The sequence below is a fragment of the Microcebus murinus genome, chromosome 1 (assembly GCF_040939455.1).
Source record: "Microcebus murinus isolate Inina chromosome 1, M.murinus_Inina_mat1.0, whole genome shotgun sequence".
Lineage (NCBI taxonomy): Eukaryota > Metazoa > Chordata > Mammalia > Primates > Cheirogaleidae > Microcebus > Microcebus murinus.
Genome location: NC_134104.1, coordinates 91464822 through 91483580, shown reverse-complemented (window position 1 = coordinate 91483580; position 18759 = coordinate 91464822). Strand labels below are relative to the sequence as shown.

General features: G+C 40.9%; 1 protein-coding gene across 3 annotated transcripts; it reads left to right on the top strand.

Moving 5' to 3' along the window:
* The first annotated feature begins 73 nt into the window (after positions 1–73).
* On the top strand, positions 74–18737 carry LRRIQ4 (leucine rich repeats and IQ motif containing 4). 3 transcript variants are annotated; one of them, XM_012779252.3, is made up of 6 exons: positions 74–240; positions 5087–6145; positions 8523–8696; positions 9956–10094; positions 12894–13090; positions 18009–18737. In XM_012779252.3, the coding sequence occupies exons 2-6, from the start codon at positions 5102–5104 to the stop codon at positions 18159–18161; spliced, it is 1707 nt and encodes a 568-aa protein (XP_012634706.2). In that variant the 5' UTR covers positions 74–240; positions 5087–5101; the 3' UTR covers positions 18162–18737. The 3 variants fall into 3 exon arrangements, with proteins under 3 accessions (XP_012634706.2, XP_012634705.2, XP_012634702.2); XM_012779251.2 differs by having other exon boundaries at positions 74–388; XM_012779248.2 differs by having other exon boundaries at positions 75–409.
* The last annotated feature ends 22 nt before the right edge of the window (positions 18738–18759 follow it).

Genomic DNA, 18759 nt, shown 5'->3' with positions numbered 1-18759 from the left:
CCGGGGCCTCGCTGCGCAGGGGCGGCGCAGAGTCTGTGCGGGCTCCCCGGCCCGCCCCGCCCGCCCCGCCCTGGGTTAAAGGCACACGGAGTGAGGGCGCCCTGGCTCCCTTGCAGGGAGGAGTTCCTGAGGTTTGGGGGAGGGGGGCTCAGCTGCTGGGGCCCGGGGCTACAAAGACGATTATGACATATCCCGTCCCGCAAGGCGTGCACAGGCCCGCGGGGGCACGCGCAGAAGCAGGTAGTAGCAGCAGTAGCACGTTTTAAGGGCGTCAGGCTTTGGGAGCATAAAGGCTTTTGCGAAGGGGCGGGGCTATCAGGGATGGCTTCTCGGAGGAGGTGACAACTGGACTGGTGCGGGTGAGGCGGCCAGAGGACAGAACTGCTTGGTGCGTGCTGCAGGCGCGCAGGTACTCTGGTGTTTCCAGATGGGTACCGAGCGGGGAGGCGGCAGGGCCGGGCGCACGCGGAGCCCTGTGCGTCTCCCGGGGAGCGCGGCTGCGATGGGGCAGGGTGCAGGGAGCCCTCGGATCCGCGGCGGCCGGCCAGGGAGGGCGGATTTGACGGGACCTCGCGGGGAAACTGGGTCTGAAGCAGCCGCGGGAGCCCAGGAGAGACAATAAGGCCTCGGCTAAGGCTGGAATCAGGAGACTCAGAAGGCGGGCGGGAGACAGAGGCGAGCAAGATCACAGGGTAACGTGGTCAGGATTTGGTACTTGAACGTGGAAGGCGGAAGAAAGGAAGGATCTTCTGTTTGGGGGTTGCATTCTGAAGAGAAGGAGATGGAGGGGGCGAGTAGAGGAGTTGAGCCTTCGGGTGAGAAGGTGGAGGAAAACCCGCAAGGTGAAACCGGGCCGCTTAGGAGCAGAGTTGCAAGGTGAAGCCTCACTATCCCGCTAGGCAATTCCGTGTCAGCTCTCCGCTGCCATGACATCGTGCTGGCCAAGACAGAGATCTCTTAAAACCCCGTGTAGCCTGCAGATATAAAGCATCACTTGTTCTGCAGGCTAACCATGATGATGACAGAAGACAAACAATGTGTTCATTTATCCCATGTGCTCCCTACAAAGTTGGCAGGCAATTTAGAATACGAAAGCAGGAGGGGTCCAGGCTCCATTTCGCATCTGCCCTTCTCTATCCCACCCTTAAAAGTAATTTGAATTAAGAAGAGAAAATAAGGAGAGGTGGAGGATCCTGCTTCAGGGGAAGGGAGGGATACTCCTACAAGAAAATAAGAAGTGCAAAATCAGACTTTGGTTCTAGAGAGTGACAGATAAACAGGGCCAGAATAAACAGAAAAGAGCTGCCTTCACCAGTAAAACAGCACCTACAACACTGTTTTTCTTGTCTGACTTAACAAGACAAAACCAAAACAAAAAATAGTGTTTGCATAGAAGTACAGCCTGCATGTCAAAGGCATATCAAATAGGAGGGTCAAAAAGACACTGACCACATGTACGACTCATTTCCATCAGTATATTACCCCCAGTGGTCCTGGCGTGGTGGAGGCAGTAGTTGAAATAGTCCCCTCCGCTTAGGAATTGCTGATTGCTGGGAGGAAGATGTTGCTGAACCAGCTTGGAGAAAACTTAAGTGGGTTCACTGAGTGCTTATATGCAAAGGTACTGGAGTGGAAGGAAGTAACTTGAATCTAAGTTTTCTATAAGTCGAAGTGAAAGAGAACGGGAATACATAGAGCATGTAGTCTCCAGGGTCCAATAAAAAGCCATCCTTTGCATGTCTCTGGCATTGCATGTGAGGAAGATTTAGTATGAGTATCTTTATGTAAGTAACTTAATAGACAATGTCTTTGACTATAGTTTTATGGAAGATCCAGAAACATTTTTCAAATGATTGTTTCTTTTGTTGTAACTCTGTTTAAAGAGCCAAAAGCATGGTGTTTAATTACAATTTAAGGAAGGCATTTCTCCAGGAAATATACATAATATGGTCTAGGTATGTTTTCTGATAATTTAAAGATAGAACTCAAAGGATCTGACAGAATTAATATGTAACACATCCATTAGCTATTTTTCCCAATTATTAGATGGCTAACCGAGCTGCTAGCAAGTATTGGACCAGGGATAAATTCATGGTTAAATTTTCTGACGAATATCTGAAGTTCTGGCTTCTGGTATTTTTCAGGCATGCATATTGTTTAGGTATTGAATATGCAAGCAGAAAAATTAATTTTCTGTTATTTAAAAATGTTTTGGACCATGGATAAAAGAAGAGTGGATAATATGAAAAGTTTACAGTGTTCTTTTCTTTTCTTTTCTTTTGAGAGTCTCACTCTGTTGTCCTGAGTAGAGTGCTGTGGTGTCAGCCTAGCTCACAGCAACCTCAAACTCCTGGGTTCAAGCGATCCTCTAGCCTCAGCCTCCTGAGTAGCTGGGACTACAGGCTTATGCCACCATGCCCGGCTAATTTTTTCTATATATTTTTAGTTGGCCAATTAATTTCTTTCTATTTTTAGTAGAGACAGGGGTCTCGCTCTTGCTCAGGCTGGTCTCCAACTCCTGAGCTCAAATGATCTGCCCGCCTCCACCTCCCAGAGTGCTACCATTACAGGCGTGATTCACCACGCCCAGCCTACAGTGTTATTTTCTGATAAGATGAGACAGTAGAGTAGTGGAATAGTGACCAAAATCTTCTTGCTGTTTATGTAAGATAACAGTTTGATGAAAGACTGAATTCTTTAAAAATAAGTAAATAAAAAAGATTTTGCCTGTGAATTACTAGATCTGTAGTTTGGTAGCAAAGAATGAAGGGTAGAATATTTTTGAAAATGGAGAAAATGCCACTTTTGAGTCTATTTAACAAATCCTGAGAAGCTATTTCAGATCAGTAATTGGTGACATTGGTGATGGGGGCACACTGCTCAGCACTACCAGTTGTTGCAAAGGAATGTTTCCAACTTTAGGTAACTGATTAGAGGTTTTCAAAAGGATGTGGTGACTGGATCCCAGCCTAGTAATACTCTAGGAATCTCTCAGAGCTCATTATAAGATTGTAGATTTTTTTTCCTCCAACCATTTCTCTTAAGAAGAAACATATCAAGGATATGAATACCCCAGAATCTGCCTTTATTATTGGCCTTTGAGATTCTTTCCACCTGCTGCTGAAAATTTACATTGCTTGTTTATAAAAATATTTCCACTCAAGTTTGAAGTTTATATGGAACTTCATCTCTGTATTGAGAGGAGACTTAATTTTTCAAGGAATTTTATAGTTTCCCGGAAGTTTTTATTATCAAAGCAAAGGAGAATGATTTTAACAAAATCCAGGCTTCTTGTGAACTAATGATGTTAAATATCTAGGTAAGGTTGAGTCAAGTTCTCTGCTCCTGCTCTTTCTACCATGTTCTGAGAAGAGCCCTTTTAGGTATTTAGTTTCTTTATATGTAAAATAGAGATAATGTGCCTCCTTCATAAGATTATATTGAGGATTAATATAGTTTATTTTAAGTAAAGCCGAAGGCACACAATAAGTGTTATAGGTATTCTCTATGTTTATCTGTATTATTTCCTCAGTCTAGATACTGTGGATAGTCTATGAAACTTCAGCAGTTTGAAAAATATATATTCCAGAAACTAGAGATTTTTTTTATCCCACAGCACTAAACAGTATTAGAATCTGCCTAGTGACTAATGACAAAAATGTTGAAGATGGTTAGTTCTAGACACAAATTGATCACTGTTAAATCTTTTCCTCTCTTTACATATCACTGTCCCAGAGCTCTTTTTGAGGATAGGCATAAAGTAACAAGGATCTGAACCACATACTGTTGTGTTGTAAGGAACAGTGATACCATAGGGCTGGAAATGCACCCCCTTCATCTAGGGACTGGGCCTCTGTGATGGATGAGAGGTCTGGGTACTCCTGCAGGAATGCCCCCATCCTAAAATGAAGGTCAAAGATGCTGCAGTCAACCCGCCCAACATCATGTTGTGGTAGACTCTGGGGAGGGGGGTGTGTATATTAAAGACTTAGTTTTCTGTAATATAATATTAAATCTTGGATTTATAAGGTTTATAAGTCTAGTAGGATAAGTCTGCAAATTTTATTATTCAAGATTATCTTTAGATCCTTTGCACTTTCATATAAATTTTAGAATCAGCTTGTCAACTTCTACCAAAAAAGAAAATAAAATTGCTGAGTTTTTATGGAATTGCATTGAAACTATAGATCAAGTTGGGGGGATATTGACATCTTAAAATTACAGAGTATTCTAATCCATAAGCTTCTCCTCCACTTATTAAGGACTTTAATTTCTTTCTAGATTGCAGTTTTAGTTCATTTCAATTCACTGCAATTTCAAATGTCTTATTTAAAAGTTAAATCCCTCCTTCCAGCCAGGCTTAGCAATGTAAGACCATGAAACTACAAGATCTTGCCCTTGGTTTTTAGACCAGCCTGCAACTATCCCTAAGGCCATTTAGCCAACCAAAGTCTAGGGGAGAACTGGCCAGTGGGGAGAACTGACTCTGTGTTTGAGGTTACTCCAAATTCGAATCCACCATGCCAACCCACACATGGCTGTTAGAAGTTTGGCTGGTTTCCCCTTGTCCCAGAAGTTCCTTTGCCTGTGCCTAGGGAAAGCCTGCTTCTCTGCCTGCCAGTCCTCAAACTTGAAAATGCCACCAGGCATGAAAGGGGCCACTCAAGGTCTCTAGTTATTTAGGAAAGGCTGGCCCATCTCCAGAAGTTAGTTCCTTTAGCCTTCTTTTTATCTACAACTCAGTTAGCTTTATTAAAAAATGTGATTATTTTAAAATATGAATTATTTTTCTAGTGTTTTCTCAATGTTATGGTAATTATCTTTTGCAACCTTTTGCATCCTACCTGGCAACAGAATCAAAATAGGCATTTTTTAAAAACTGAAATTAGACATTTATTTTCATTTGATTTACCTGTTAGAAGAAAGAGGAGCCTATACTTTAATTCTTCTCCTAACATGAAACACAAAAACCTAAATTTTATATTGTGACATAATTTCGAGTTTAACCAACTACATTTTAATTTTATCATTCTTAAGGATAGCAAGTCTCATGGGAGGTCAGTGCTAATTGTTTTTCTTTTCACAGTATTTCAGATTGGAAATGTTTGAACTTGCCATCAAAATGATGTTAAAAGAACGAATAAAATCAGTAGAACATTTACCTAAAATTCTTCAGAGAGATGATCCACAGGTCACTGATAGAACATTTTTCATGGATGGCTCTCATCAGGGCTTGACTGCCATTCCACCGGAGATCTTAGCATTAGAAGAATTAGAAGAAGTGCATTTGGAAAATAACCAGATTGAAGAAATTCCCCAGGACATTCAGCATTTAAAGAACATCAGGATTCTCTACCTGGACAGGAACAACCTAAGGAGCCTGTGCCCGGAGCTGGGGGCGCTGAGCAGCCTGGAGGGCCTGGACCTGAGCTGGAACCCCATCCTCCCCGCCTCTCTCCTCGTCGTTAGCTGCCTCCGCACCCTGCGCGAGCTCCGGCTGCACCATACTGACCTGGAGGAGATCCCCATCGTGATCTGTAAAAGCCTTCACCATCTCGAGCTGTTCGGACTGACCGGGAACCACCTGAAATGTCTGCCCAAGGAAATAGTGAACCAGACCAAGCTGAGGGAGATCTACCTGAAGCAGAACCAATTTGACGTTTTCCCTCAGGAGCTCTGCGTTCTCTACAACCTGGAGATCATTGACCTGGATGAGAACAAACTAAATGCCATTCCAGACGAAATTGGGAATCTGACGAGGCTGAAGAAGTTCTACGTGGCTTATAACAACCTGTCCCTTCTGCCCGAGTCGCTGCGCCAATGTGGCATGATCTCGGTGCTCGATTTATCCCACAACATCCTCCACTCCATCCCGAACTGTTTCGCCGAGCTCACCAGGATAACGGAAATGGGGCTGAGCGGGAACCCCCTGGAGAAACTGCCACGCCTCATCTGCAGGTGGCCCTTGCTGCACCTGCTCTACCTGAGCGACACCGGCCTGCACCGGCTGCGGCGCTGCTTCAGACAGCTGGTCAGCTTGACCTTCCTGGATCTCAGCTGCAACCACCTGGACCACTGTCCGTCGCAGATCTGTGCGCTGCACGACCTGGAAATCCTGGCGCTGGATGATAATAAAATAGGGCAGGTACTGATTCCCTTCCTGGCTGTCACTATGCTCTTATCGGGGCCCTTTCCTGCCCTAAGTTGGTGTGGTTCTCGGTCTAGACAGCAAATTTGAACTGACTTTATGGGCGAAAATCCAGGGTTACCAAATATATCTGACAAGGTGGTATTTTATGTTACTTTCTTTTTTCCTGATAGCAATAGTAATCATAAGTAGTAGCTAATGTTTATTTAGAATATGTATGTGCCAGTCATGAACTAAGTGTTTTACATGATCATCTCATTTAATCCTCACAACGACTTTTTGTCCTCAATGATATATGAAGAAAATGAGGGACAGGAAGCTTAACTAACTCGTCCAAGGCCATACACCCTGTAAGCGATATAGCCAAGATTCCAATCCAGAGCTACTAGGCTCCAGGGTATATATTCTCAACAAAGACCATTTCCTGACATGGTTTCCTTAAACAGCAGATTTTTCAGACACATACAGCATTAGAAGCTTGATGTTCCATTCATAGGAAACAATAAAAACAGATTTGTCCCTAGAGAAACTATCCCATGTGTGTGTAGGGTGGCATGTTAAAAAATGGTTGCTTTAGCTTTGTTGATAATCATGAACTATGAGAGACAACCTAAATGTCAGTCAGTAGGGGAGTGGGCAAATAAACTCCAGTGTAATTCATAAAACGGAATACTGTACAATAACTTAAGTGAGCTGGAAGTATATGTGTCAATGTGGATACATCTCAAAATTGTGATGTTTATTAAAAAGAAAAACATAAGGTTACATATCAAATTGTAGGACCTTATGAAACCATTTTTAAATTTTTAAATCAGTCAAAACTACATATATATACACACACACATATATATATAGATATACACACAACACATACTTTATGGATATATGTAATAAAACTATAAAAATATGGATTGGAAGAAAACTCGGTAAATTCCTGATGGTGGCTGCCTCTGGGAAGAGGGGAAGAAGTTGACAAAATGGGGAAGGGATCGGATCGTAAGGGAACTCAACTTTAATTGCAGTATTTCATTTTGTTTATTAAAAGATTTGGGCAGTAGGCATACATGTTTTTATGTTTCTCTATTATTTTTTAATTTAAATTAAAAAGAACAGAATTGATGTTGAAAGCAAAGGACAATTACAGAGAGGGAGAAAAGGAGGATTTAGAAATCAACAACCATAACCAAATAATAGATGTGCTTTACCTATTATTCATCTAATAATAGGTGCCAGGAACACCAATCTCATGTGTTCACCATACATTATAAAAGTCCTGGGCCCTAAACTTTAAAAAAAATCTTTTATGTGATTTTCAATTTCTAAAACTAGCCCCCCACCCCAGTTACTATGAGGTTATAAAACTGCTTTTTGGGAAGTAAGCATTTTGACGGTAACTTAACTTTTCCTTACAGGAGGTGGTGTTTAAATAACGTCTGATTGGTATTAACTGATCAACACTTAAGTGCACATATAGTAGTAACATTCATTGGGTGTCGGGCAGATGGGTGGGGGTAGGAGGGGATGGGTATATGCACACCTAATGGGTGCAGTGCACTGTCTGGGGCATGGACACACTTGAAGCTCTGACTCAGGTGGGGCAAAGGCAATATATGTAACCTAAACATTTGTACTCCCATAATATGCTGAAATAAAAAAAAATTAAAATAAATAAATAAGCAAAGTAAATAACTTGTCTGGATGGCTAGCTATAAAACATATTCAACCACACTGTATTAGAGGGTTGGAATAGAGAACCTTCCTAAGGCCTTCCAGCCCTGAAAGTATGGCAGGCTGTGAAACACCTATGCAAAACCACACAGGGAACACAAGCCTCAGTATTTACTGGAAAACAGAACATGGCAAGATAGAATTGTAATCGTGTTTGCTGAACACTCTGACTAGAAATGGTTTGAACATGTTTGCTTCCAGCTGAGATTTCGACTGGAGTTTCAAAATTGTTAAAGCCTTTTAGAACTAAATTTGTCATGTCACTAAATTTATCAGTTCAAATAACTGAATTTATTATGAATATTATCATCATAATATTACACATAACTTTAGTACTTTTTTCAATGGCATTAATCATTTGCCACACTAAAGTTCACAAATTGCAAGAAAGTAGGTTTAATATTACTCCAGTTTAAAGGAGTGTATGAAAGTGAAGAGCAGAGACTTCAGATCTCCTAGTGTAAATACTAACGTGCAGATATATATGCAAACTATTCATCACTATAGGATGCTAAGTTGAAAAAAAAAGATACTAAGTTGCTTCACTTTTTGTTTAGCAATCTTCCTTAAAACCAAAAGCCCAATTTATTTTCTGACTGTTAAAAATAATCTTAACCTGAAACTTATCTTTTTGAAATACTTCTAGTTACCTTCAGAGTTGAGCTCACTTTCAAAACTGAAGATACTCGGACTAACAGGAAATGAGTTCTGTTCCTTTCCAGAGGAAGTCTTGTCTTTAGAATCTTTAGAAAAATTATACATTGGGCAAGACCAGGGATGCAAGATTACCTACCTGCCAGAGAGCATTAGGAAACTGCAGGTAAGCCTCCCCAGTGAGCAGGCAAAGAAACACAAGCCACTGACCCTTAAGCACGAGGTATTCCACAGGCCGGATGTGGAATCATCCATGCTAGATTTCCAGTTCCAAACAAGCAGTCATTTTTACATTTTGAGGTTTCCACTGTCACTGACCAACCCCCATAACATTTTTTTTGTGATTGCTATGGGGACATGTCATGCCATATTCCTTTCCACTGTGTGGTTTGGCATGTTTCATTTGCAGAAATTGAGTCATACCTCTTTCTATTGATTTCCATTTTTTTTTATAAGTAGCCCCCTAAAAATTGAGCTATTTTGAGTTAAAGTATTGTATACGTGGTATGGCTGGGAGCCTGCCTTTTGGTACCCAGGCTTGGGTTTCCTGTTAGGGGCAGTGTGACCTCCCTCCCTGCTTGGAGAGGGGAAATTATGTTACATTAGGTTTATGCTGAAGATGGGTCCACAGTACTGTGCAGACTCCTAGCAAAAGAGCAAGATATTATAACTTCATTCAAAGTAGCCATACTTGCGTGTCTTTAAATACTCATGCTTTAAAGAACTGGTTTGGGGTTTTTTTCATGTTCCTGTTACTGCACTCTTAATGGTAACGTAGGTGTGGGCCACTACATAATCCTCGGTAATGCAATGGTATGTAACGCAATGGCACGTACAGCACCAGTAATTCTCAATGTGACTGAGGGCTCCTATCCCTAATTCTCCATTCCTTTGCTCTGTGTTCATGGAACCCCTTTCATCATCTTGCTCTTTGTACATGCCATGCCACAATCTTAGGGCAAAATGCAAACATTAAATTTTTGCCCAGTGAAGTAGAAAAGAGTTCATTTGAATATATTCAAACCCATTTTCTATGTTTTGGCTACTTCCACTTAGGTAATATTGGGTTGGTATTTGAGGCAATTATAAATCTGTAGCAACTCCCACAGATAATTATCTATTAAAAGGGAGCAAATGATAAATGTAGATAAATGATCCAAATTATTTTTCCATAAAGTTTTAGTAAAACAAATAAGCACTAGATTCCCATCTTCTCTTTTCCCTGCCTAAGTGGAAATGAAGTCTAATGGCTTTACTCAAAAATAATTTTATTTCTTGATCATGGTCATTTAAATATATTTTTCCCTTTATCCCAGTACATAATTTCTCCTATTAAAAGTGCATGGGTGCCCACAGGTGATTCTGGTTATTATAATTCATTTATCAAGGTAAGGATCATTATGGTATACTCTCATGTTATTTCAGAATCTTAAAGAACTGTATATAGAGAACAATCATATGGAGTACCTGCCTGTAGCCTTGGGGTCAATGCCTAACCTGGAAGTTCTTGATTGCCGGCACAATTTGCTTAAGCAAATTCCAGATGCCATTTGCCAAGCACAAGGTGAGGAAACTGAGTAGATCCATAGCCTAGTAGAATTTGCAGCCAGCATTTCCCATGAAGAATGGCTTCCTTGCTTTACTGTAGACTGAACTCAGTGTACAGAGAGCTGAGCCCTATCCCACTAACGCCTTGCAGGGCTCACGAGTGATGTGGGTGAGGCCAGGTACCCTGGTTAGTATAGCTAAAAGTTTTGTAAAAGCAGTTAGATTGTTTAGTGGGGGGTGAAAAGAGAAGTAAATGGCAACTGCTAAGAAAATTAGTATTCATTCATACATTCAGTACAAAACCAGCAATAACTTACTGAATACTTACTAGGTGCCAGAATTTGGAGTTGGGGTCCTGTAGTAAATGTTCATCTAGGTCACTAAGTCACTTGAATAAAAGAAAAAGTATTGACCCACAGTGGTGAAATCAGCAAGGGGACTCTTGGAGCTACATGATTGACATGGAAAATCATATATGATTCCTATATAAATACCCAAATGTTTTCCACTAGGCTAAGCCATTTTTTTTTCTTTTTCTTTTCATTCACAGTTATAGTCTCAGGTTAGGCCATTCTTTATCTGTACATCCATCCATCATCCATCCATCCACTCTTTGACCATAATGCACTGAATCCCCAAGTTTATAACTATAGCTATTCTTTAATGAAAGCAGGATGAATGAATATGAGAGTGGAAGCCATTGCTTCCCCATAAGACAGTAAAAAATTAGAGATGGAGTGGGGTGCAGTACTCCTTAGTAAGGCTCCTGACCATAAATTCTTATCCTATTTTTGGTCCCTGCAGGAGTGAAACATTCTCAAAATTTTTTTGTGTTTACCATTTTCCTGTCTCTGTTGTTTATTTACACTGGCTCCAATGACTGAGATGTTATAAAGAAGTTATAAAAAAGAGAACTTGGTGTGCCTCATTAAATCAGCTGAATTTTATTAGATAGCACAGCAGGAAATTAACATGTCAAAGTAACTGGATTTCTTAAATTTAACATTTTTTTTCGAGACAAAGTCTCACTCTGTTGCCCCAGTGCCATGGCACAGCCTGGCTCACAGCAACCTCAAACTCCTAGGCTCGAGCAATCCTCCTGCACACCCTCCCGGGTAGCTGGGACTATAGGCATGCGCCACCATGCCCGGCTAATCTTTTCTATGTATTTTTAGCTGTCCAATTAATTTCTTTCTATTTTTAGTAGAGACTGGATCTCACTCTTGCTCAGGCTGGTCTCAACTCCTGAGCTCAAATGATCCACCCACCTCGGCCTCCCAGAGTGCTAGGAATACAGGTGTGAGCCACCACACCTGGCCTTAAATTTAAATTTTGCTTGTTCTTTTTAAATGCATATAATTTGCTTATGTTTTCCAAACATCCAGTCTCATGACAAAATTTCCTATATTTATCTTCTCTTTTGGTGAACCATATGGAGAAAAATGACTGAGTTTATAAGTCTTTTATCACTAAGTATGATTTAAATGTGTTTCTGTCTTCTCCTTCAACACTGGGTATTCCCAGACTTTTCATCTCTGCCTGTTTGATTGGTTAAACTTTGTATTTTGGTGTTTAATTTACATTTCTTCCATTGAGCAATTTTGAGGATCTTTTTTATGCTTACCAGCCATTTTTCTCTCTCAGTGAACAATTTAAGATGGTTTCTTATACTAAAAATATAGATTTGGACTATTCTCTATGATATGATAGCATTTTGATTTACAAGCGTTTAAGTGCATATATCTATAAGCCTGCATTTGCCTAGATATTTGCTGTAAGGACTCACAAGAATCTGGTAACAGTGGTTCCTTATGACAATTAAGATGTGAGAGGGTTGGTGGGAAAGAGAATAAGAGGGAGAATCATTTTTATCCTTTCTTTGCTGTTTTTGCATGCATGCATTTGTATTTACAAGCTATGTATATTACTTTTATGACAGACAGTATTTTTTTTCAAAAATTAATTTGAGAGTAGTAGAGAAATGACTCTATGGTTCAGGTGCCACACATTCCACTCTCTTTAGGCGTCAGGCAGGGACATTGATGGACCAAAGCTTGGTATAATAACAGGGGGTAGTGAGGCCTGTGGGAAAATGATGTGTCCCATACAAAGGCATGCAGAGCCAATTTTTCCAATATTCTGCTGAGCCAAGGAACAGGTATGAGAGTGGGTTTTGCCAGTGAGCTGTCAGTTCCAGTTAGCAACTGTTACTCTAAACTAGAAAAACAAAACAAAGACATTCATTCTTAGAGGGATAGGAGTATCTGAAGACTGAATTCTATTCTCCTTATCATGAGAAGGAACAAATGTAGAGACAGACCTTTTATTAGATAGTATAAAAAGTTGTGTCAGGGTTGGGTGCGGTGGCTCACGCCTAGCACTCTGGGAGGCCGAGGCGGGTGGATCACTCAAGGTCAGGAGTTCGAAACCAGCCTGAGCAAGAGCGAGACCCCGTCTCTACTAAAAATAGAAAGAAATTAATTGGCCAACTAAAAATATATAGAAAAAATTAGCCGGGCATGGTGGCACATGCCTGTAGTCCCAGCTACTCAGGAGGCTGAGGCAGAAGGATCGCTTGAGCCCAGGAGTTTGAGGTTGCTGTGAGCTAGGCTGACACCACGGCACTCTAGCCCGGGCAACACAGTGAGACTCTGTCTCAAAAAAAAAAAAAGTTGTGTCAGTTCTTATACATCCTTCCTCTTGGTCTTCTTATAAATGCAGAGGTGGATCTCTCACATACCTGGGCAGGTTTAGGTGACAAGTTAATGTTTGTTCTTAAGATAAATTCACCATTTAAAAAAATAACTCTTTTCAGCTTTGAGAGAACTTCTGCTGGACGACAACTTGCTCACATGTCTTCCGGAGAATTTGGATTCTCTGGAGAATCTTAAGGTTCTGACACTGATGGGCAATCCCATGATTGAACCTCCAGAAGAAGTGTGTGCTGAAGGCATTGAGGTCATATGGACATTCCTTAAGGAAAAGAGAACCATGAAAATAATGGCAACAAAGGTAAAATCAGCACAGATTTCTGATAACTCACTCACGCTCACTTGCTTTGGGGGGAGTCTAGTATTAAATACATTGCAGATTATTCTACAAAGAGATTCATTATCAATCTACACCCTGTCCTTCTCAAGAGGAGACTGTTGTTTATTGTTATGTCCCGAGGGCCAAGGGAGATAATTTTTTAATGTCAGCCCTAGCATTTTCATCTTTTATGTCCCTTCTCTCTTGTCGGATAAGAAGCCAACACACAGGCAAAGGAAACTAAAACTTCAAATTTTAAAACAATCTAAAATTCTTGGACTATTTCATTGGAGTGAAAAAAAGCTTGTATTAACAAAGGCAGTAAGATAAGTTTGAAAAATCAGAAATGAAAGCACTTATGGATCAGAGGCCCAGAGACCAGGGTTCTGCTCTGCCACTAACTAGGATCAAAGGGCTGAGAGCCCATGGAGGCCTAGGAGACCCCAGACAGGCCAGGAATGTATCCACTTCCGGCAATACTCTTTTAAAAATTGTCACAATAACTAGATAAAAAATTTATTCTTTTTTTATTTCAGGAGATTATGAGGGTACAAACATTTAGTTTACATTTTATGTCTTTACCTCACCCAAGCGAGGATTAGAGGCATGCCCTTCCCCTCTACAATGCCCACCGAGTCCATTAGTTGTGAGTTTACGCCCCCTAACCTCCTAATCCCTGGAGAATATTACTACTGTGTGAACACTATAGTGTTTGCTGATCAGTTAGTGTCAGGCAATACTCTTTATTCTTCAACTGGCCCAAGTCCCCATCATCTCTCACCTGGATGACTACCTTAGCACCTACCTAGTGTCCCTGCCTTCTCGGTGCCTCCCCCACAACACAGCTTCCACTCAGTAGTCATACCGATACTGCACAACGTGGGTTGGATCTCTCCACTTTCTGCTGAAATTGGCAATTCTCTATTTCACCTGGAGTGAGAGTCAAAGGCTTTGCAAGACACTATCAATGGCCCTGAACCCTATTGGACCTAACATACTCTCTTTTATAAGAAATCTTTTTTTTTTTTTTTTTTTTTTTTTTGAGACAGAGTCTCACTCTGTTGCCTGGGCTAGAGTGCCGTGGCATCAGCCAGCTCACAGCAACCTCCAACTCCTGGGCTCAGACGATGCTCCTGCCTCAGCCTCCCAAAGTAGCTGGGACTGACTACGGGCATGCGCCACCATGCCCAGCTAATTTTTTCTATATATTTTTAGTGGGCCAATTTTAGCAGAGACGAGGGGTCTTGCTCTTGCTCAGGCTGGTTTTAAACTCCTGACCTTGAGTGATTTGCCTGCCTCAGCCTCCCAGAGTGCTAGGATTATAGGCGTGAGCCACCACATCTGGCCTAAGAAATCTTTTTGATACACCTTTAGTATTCTGAAATTGAATTCAGAGATAATAAAAACTACCAAAATACATAATTTTAATAAATCAAAATAATGCCTGAATTTACAACATAAAGGAGAAAGAAAAGGAAAGTAATTTTTAAAAAATATTTATTTCAATGTATATATACTCAGGAATAACTACAATGAAAGAATGAAAATTATATTTTTTGATTGTATACTTCCTAAAAGCATCTTAAAACCATGCACCCTCTTGCATATTTTTAAACTGACTTACATTTTTTGCCATAAAATTGCAAAGGATGTAATTTCTGGTGAATTTTAAATGTTGACATTTTATAATGGAACTGTTAGATCCATATTTTAAATGTATCCAGTGGAATCTAAATACCATTATAATTTATCAAGATCAATTTATAAATACTTAAACAAGCTCTCATTTTACAGGCAGAAAAATTTTATATAATATTCCTTTTTTTATTGAACATGTATTTTCCGCTCCATTTTCCCCTCAGAATTGATCCTAAGGTTATTGATATACATTTTTTTATGTGAAGTCTTTTATAAATTGCTCTTTCATACTTCTATGCAACAAAAATAATTATATAAATTAAATTTTAAAATTAAAACCTTTATATATTACATCAGCATTATTGGTAGTATAAAATCATCTAAAACAACATAAAATTTATCACAAATTATTTATAATAAATAATTGATAATTAATAGACATATAGGATTTTTTTAGAACATCATACCCAAATAAGAGGGATTTTTTTTCCACTTAGTTTATATATTCAGGCATAAATATTACTGATTACTAGAATAAGACAGGGTTTATCATATTTTTTATTTTACAGATAAAAGCCATGAGAAACTTTATTCATGTAGATGAATTGGTGAGACTGAAAGAAGCTTTCTTTGCCTGTATTGTTTTGTTTTAAATAGCAATGCTTCACACACCTCTGAACTTCTTCCAGATTTATATCCCCCAAAGTAAGATAGCAGCTCTTAGCTGACATATCAACTAGTGTTCCCTCAATTTTCTTGATGGTAGAATTGGAAACTACCTGTCTTGCAAAAAGATTGATTACCCAATCCTCAGAGTCATTCATTTTCTCAACATCCACACTAGTATTTGACTTGTCTTTTTTGCGGGGGAGTGTTCTAGAGATTTTTAGATTCCAGGGCAATGCACCATAGTGAGATTCAGTAGGTACAAGGTGTGCCTTTCTTCTGTAGGGTGTCAGATGGGAAACTGTGGAGGGGAAGATAGGGAAGGGGGGGCAGCTGTCATGTTCTCAGGCTGACTTTAGGAAGGGGTACGTATGGAAGTCGAAGCACAGGAAGTGGATTGCCTCCATGCCTGCACAGCCTTGGAAAGGCTTTGTAAACCAGGGCACACATCACCCACCTGCAGACCGCTTAACCTTGATACAACAAAAAGCCCCATACATTTCCAAAATTCCTCTAGGAGGCAATACTGTTCCCTGGAGAATCGCCGCACTAACTGATCTGCTGTTTTCATTCCCCGTTTCATCTTTCCCACTCTCACATGCTTCAGTCACAATTAGGACCCTCCTAGTTCTTCCCAGGAGCAAGCATGGTCCTGCCTCAGGGCCTTAAAAACCGGCTCTTCCCTATACTGCAGAGATGCTCCCCCTAGATATGGGCAAGATTCAGGCTTTCACTTCATTCAGTCTCTGCTTGAATGTCCTCTTATCAGAGAGCCCTCCCTAGATCAGCCTTATACAAAACAGCATACCCCACTACACTATTCATTCAGCAAGTGTTTATAGAGATTTTGCTATGTGCCAGGCACTGTTCTGGATACTAGAGAGACATCAGTGAACCAAACAAATATTTCTGTCCTCATATTGCTTAAAATCTAGTGAGAGGAAAATAAAAACACGAAATATAAAACATACAACTACATACTATGTTAGAGAGTGCTGGAGGGGGGCGGAGTTCCAGTTAAGGGGGATTGAAATTGCCGGAAGTAGCCCATGTGTGGAAGGTGGGGAAGGGATTGAAAAGACGATTGTTTTAGCTTGAGCTGCCATAACAAAATACCACAGAATGGTGGCTTAAATAACAGAAATGTACTTTCTCACAGTACTGGAGGCTGCAACCTTGAGACCAAGGTGTCAGTACAGTTGAGTTCTGGTGAGGGCCCTCTTCCTGGCTTGTAGAGGTCTCCTTCTTATGTGTCTTCACAGGGCAGAGAGAGAAAGCTGTGAGCTCTCTGATATCTCTTCTTCTAAGGCCATTAATCTCATCATGAGGGCCCCACCCTCATGACTTCATTCAGATCTAATTATCTCCCCCAAACCCCACCTCCAAACACTGTATCACCTTGGGGATTTGGGCTTCAACATATGAATGTGGGGGGACGCAGTTTGCTTCATAGCAGTGATAATTGAACAGACACTTGAAGTGGAGGGCGAGCCATCTGAATATTAGGACGAGTGTTCCAAGCAAAGGAAGCAGTGGACGCCAAGGCCCAAAGTTGGAACTGGGCCTAGGGTATGAGCAGGGAGGAGGCCCACACGGCTGGAGCAGAGCGAGCTAGGGGAAGAGCAGCTAAGAGATCAGAGAGATGAAGAGAGAGGGGCCGGTGGGATAGGGCCTGGTGAGCCATTATAAGGACATTGGCTTTTATTCTGAGAGAAATGGGGAGCCACTGGAAGGTCCTGAGAAGAGTCTACTACTAGAGGAGGGATGCTCCTACACAGGTAGAAGGGAAGAGCAACCAAGAAACAGGTGAGGGCTGGCTTTCGGTAAGAGCACCAACAGGCCAGTAACAAGAGAGAAGGCAGGGCCGGGCGAGGTGGCTCATGCCTGTAATCCTAGCTCTCTGGGAGGCCGAGGCAGGCGGATCGCTTGAGGTCAGGAGTTCCAAACCAGCCTGAGCAAGAGCGAGACCTCATCTCTACTATAAATAGAAAGAAATTAATTGGCCAACTAATATATATAGAAAAAATTAGCTGGGCATGGTGGCACATGCCTATAGTCCCAGCTACTCGGGAGGCTGAGGCAGTAGGATTGCTTGAGCCCAAGAGTTTGAGGTTGCTGTGAGCTAGGCTGACGCCACGGCACTCACTCTAGCCTGGGCAACAAAACGAGACTCTATCTCAAAAAATAAATAAATAAAATGAGAGAAGGCAGGATGCAGGCACTCAGATTGCCCTGACCACATGCTGTCATTCTCCACATCGCTGGTCACCACCTGTCAAATCATACATTCATGTGTTTATCATCTACTGTCTCTTCTTCCCACTGGACTGTGAGCTCCAGAAAGTCAGTGACATTGGCATTTCGCTGCTGTTGCCCAAATATCTAGAACAGTGCCTGGCGTACCAAAGTGCTAAATACATTCTTAAAAAATTTGCCTGAATGGCTGGCCAATGGAGGAAGACAGAAAATAAGGTTTGGCATTCTAGTTACCTCCTATTCTCCACATTTTCAATACCAATATCGGAATAAGGAGATTTAATGATCTCATGTCGTCACGATACCCGCTGATGCTGAACCAGGTTTATCTTGTTTTCAGATTCAGGCATGGTGGCACGGGACAATGGTGCGGAAAGGATTTGGGGAATTTGAAGAGCTACTAAAAGCACGAAAGAAAGCAAAGAGCCCCGCAAAAGATAAGAAAGGAGATAAGGCTCCAAAAGGAAAACCTGGAAAGGGAAATAAGAAATAATTCTATAAATTGGTGAACTGAGGTAATGAACTCTAACGGATTAGGAAGGCAAAATATCTAGGAATTAGAGTCTTACTACATTAAAAATATTCATAGAATTATGTTTATGTGTAAAGATAAAAGACACTTTTACTGAAATATTTGTGGATAAAGTCATATGACACCTGGGAATTCCTTCAAAATCATGAGGGGCTTGGGGAGTAGGTAGGGATACAAGGGAAACAGACTGGCTATAAATTGATAACCGTAGAAGAAGATGAGTACATGGATATTCATTAAACTATTCTGTCTACTTTAGAAACTTTGATTTTGGAATAATTATAGATTTATAGGAAGTTCCAAAGAAATGCACAGGTAGATCCATGTACCCCTCACCCTCCCTCAGTGCTGACCTCTTACATAACTATAGCACAATAACAAAAGCAGAAAACTGACATTGGTACAATCAACAGAGTTTATTGAGATCTCAATTATATATGCACTCACTTGTGTGTAATTCGATGTAATTTTGTCACACGTAGCTTTGTGCAACCACTGCCACAATCAAGACACAGAATTGCTCCATCACCACAGTCTCCCTTGTGCTACTCCTTTGTAG

Coding starts and splice junctions, on each gene's coding strand:
- LRRIQ4 (XM_012779252.3), top strand. CDS start 5,102: ATGTTTGAACTTGCCATCAAAATGATGTTAAAAGAACGAATAAAATCA. Junction 6,146..8,522: donor ATGATAATAAAATAGGGCAG/GTACTGATTCCC, acceptor AAATACTTCTAG/TTACCTTCAGAGTTGAGCTC. Junction 13,091..18,008: donor TGAAAATAATGGCAACAAAG/GTAAAATCAGCA, acceptor TCTTGTTTTCAG/ATTCAGGCATGGTGGCACGG.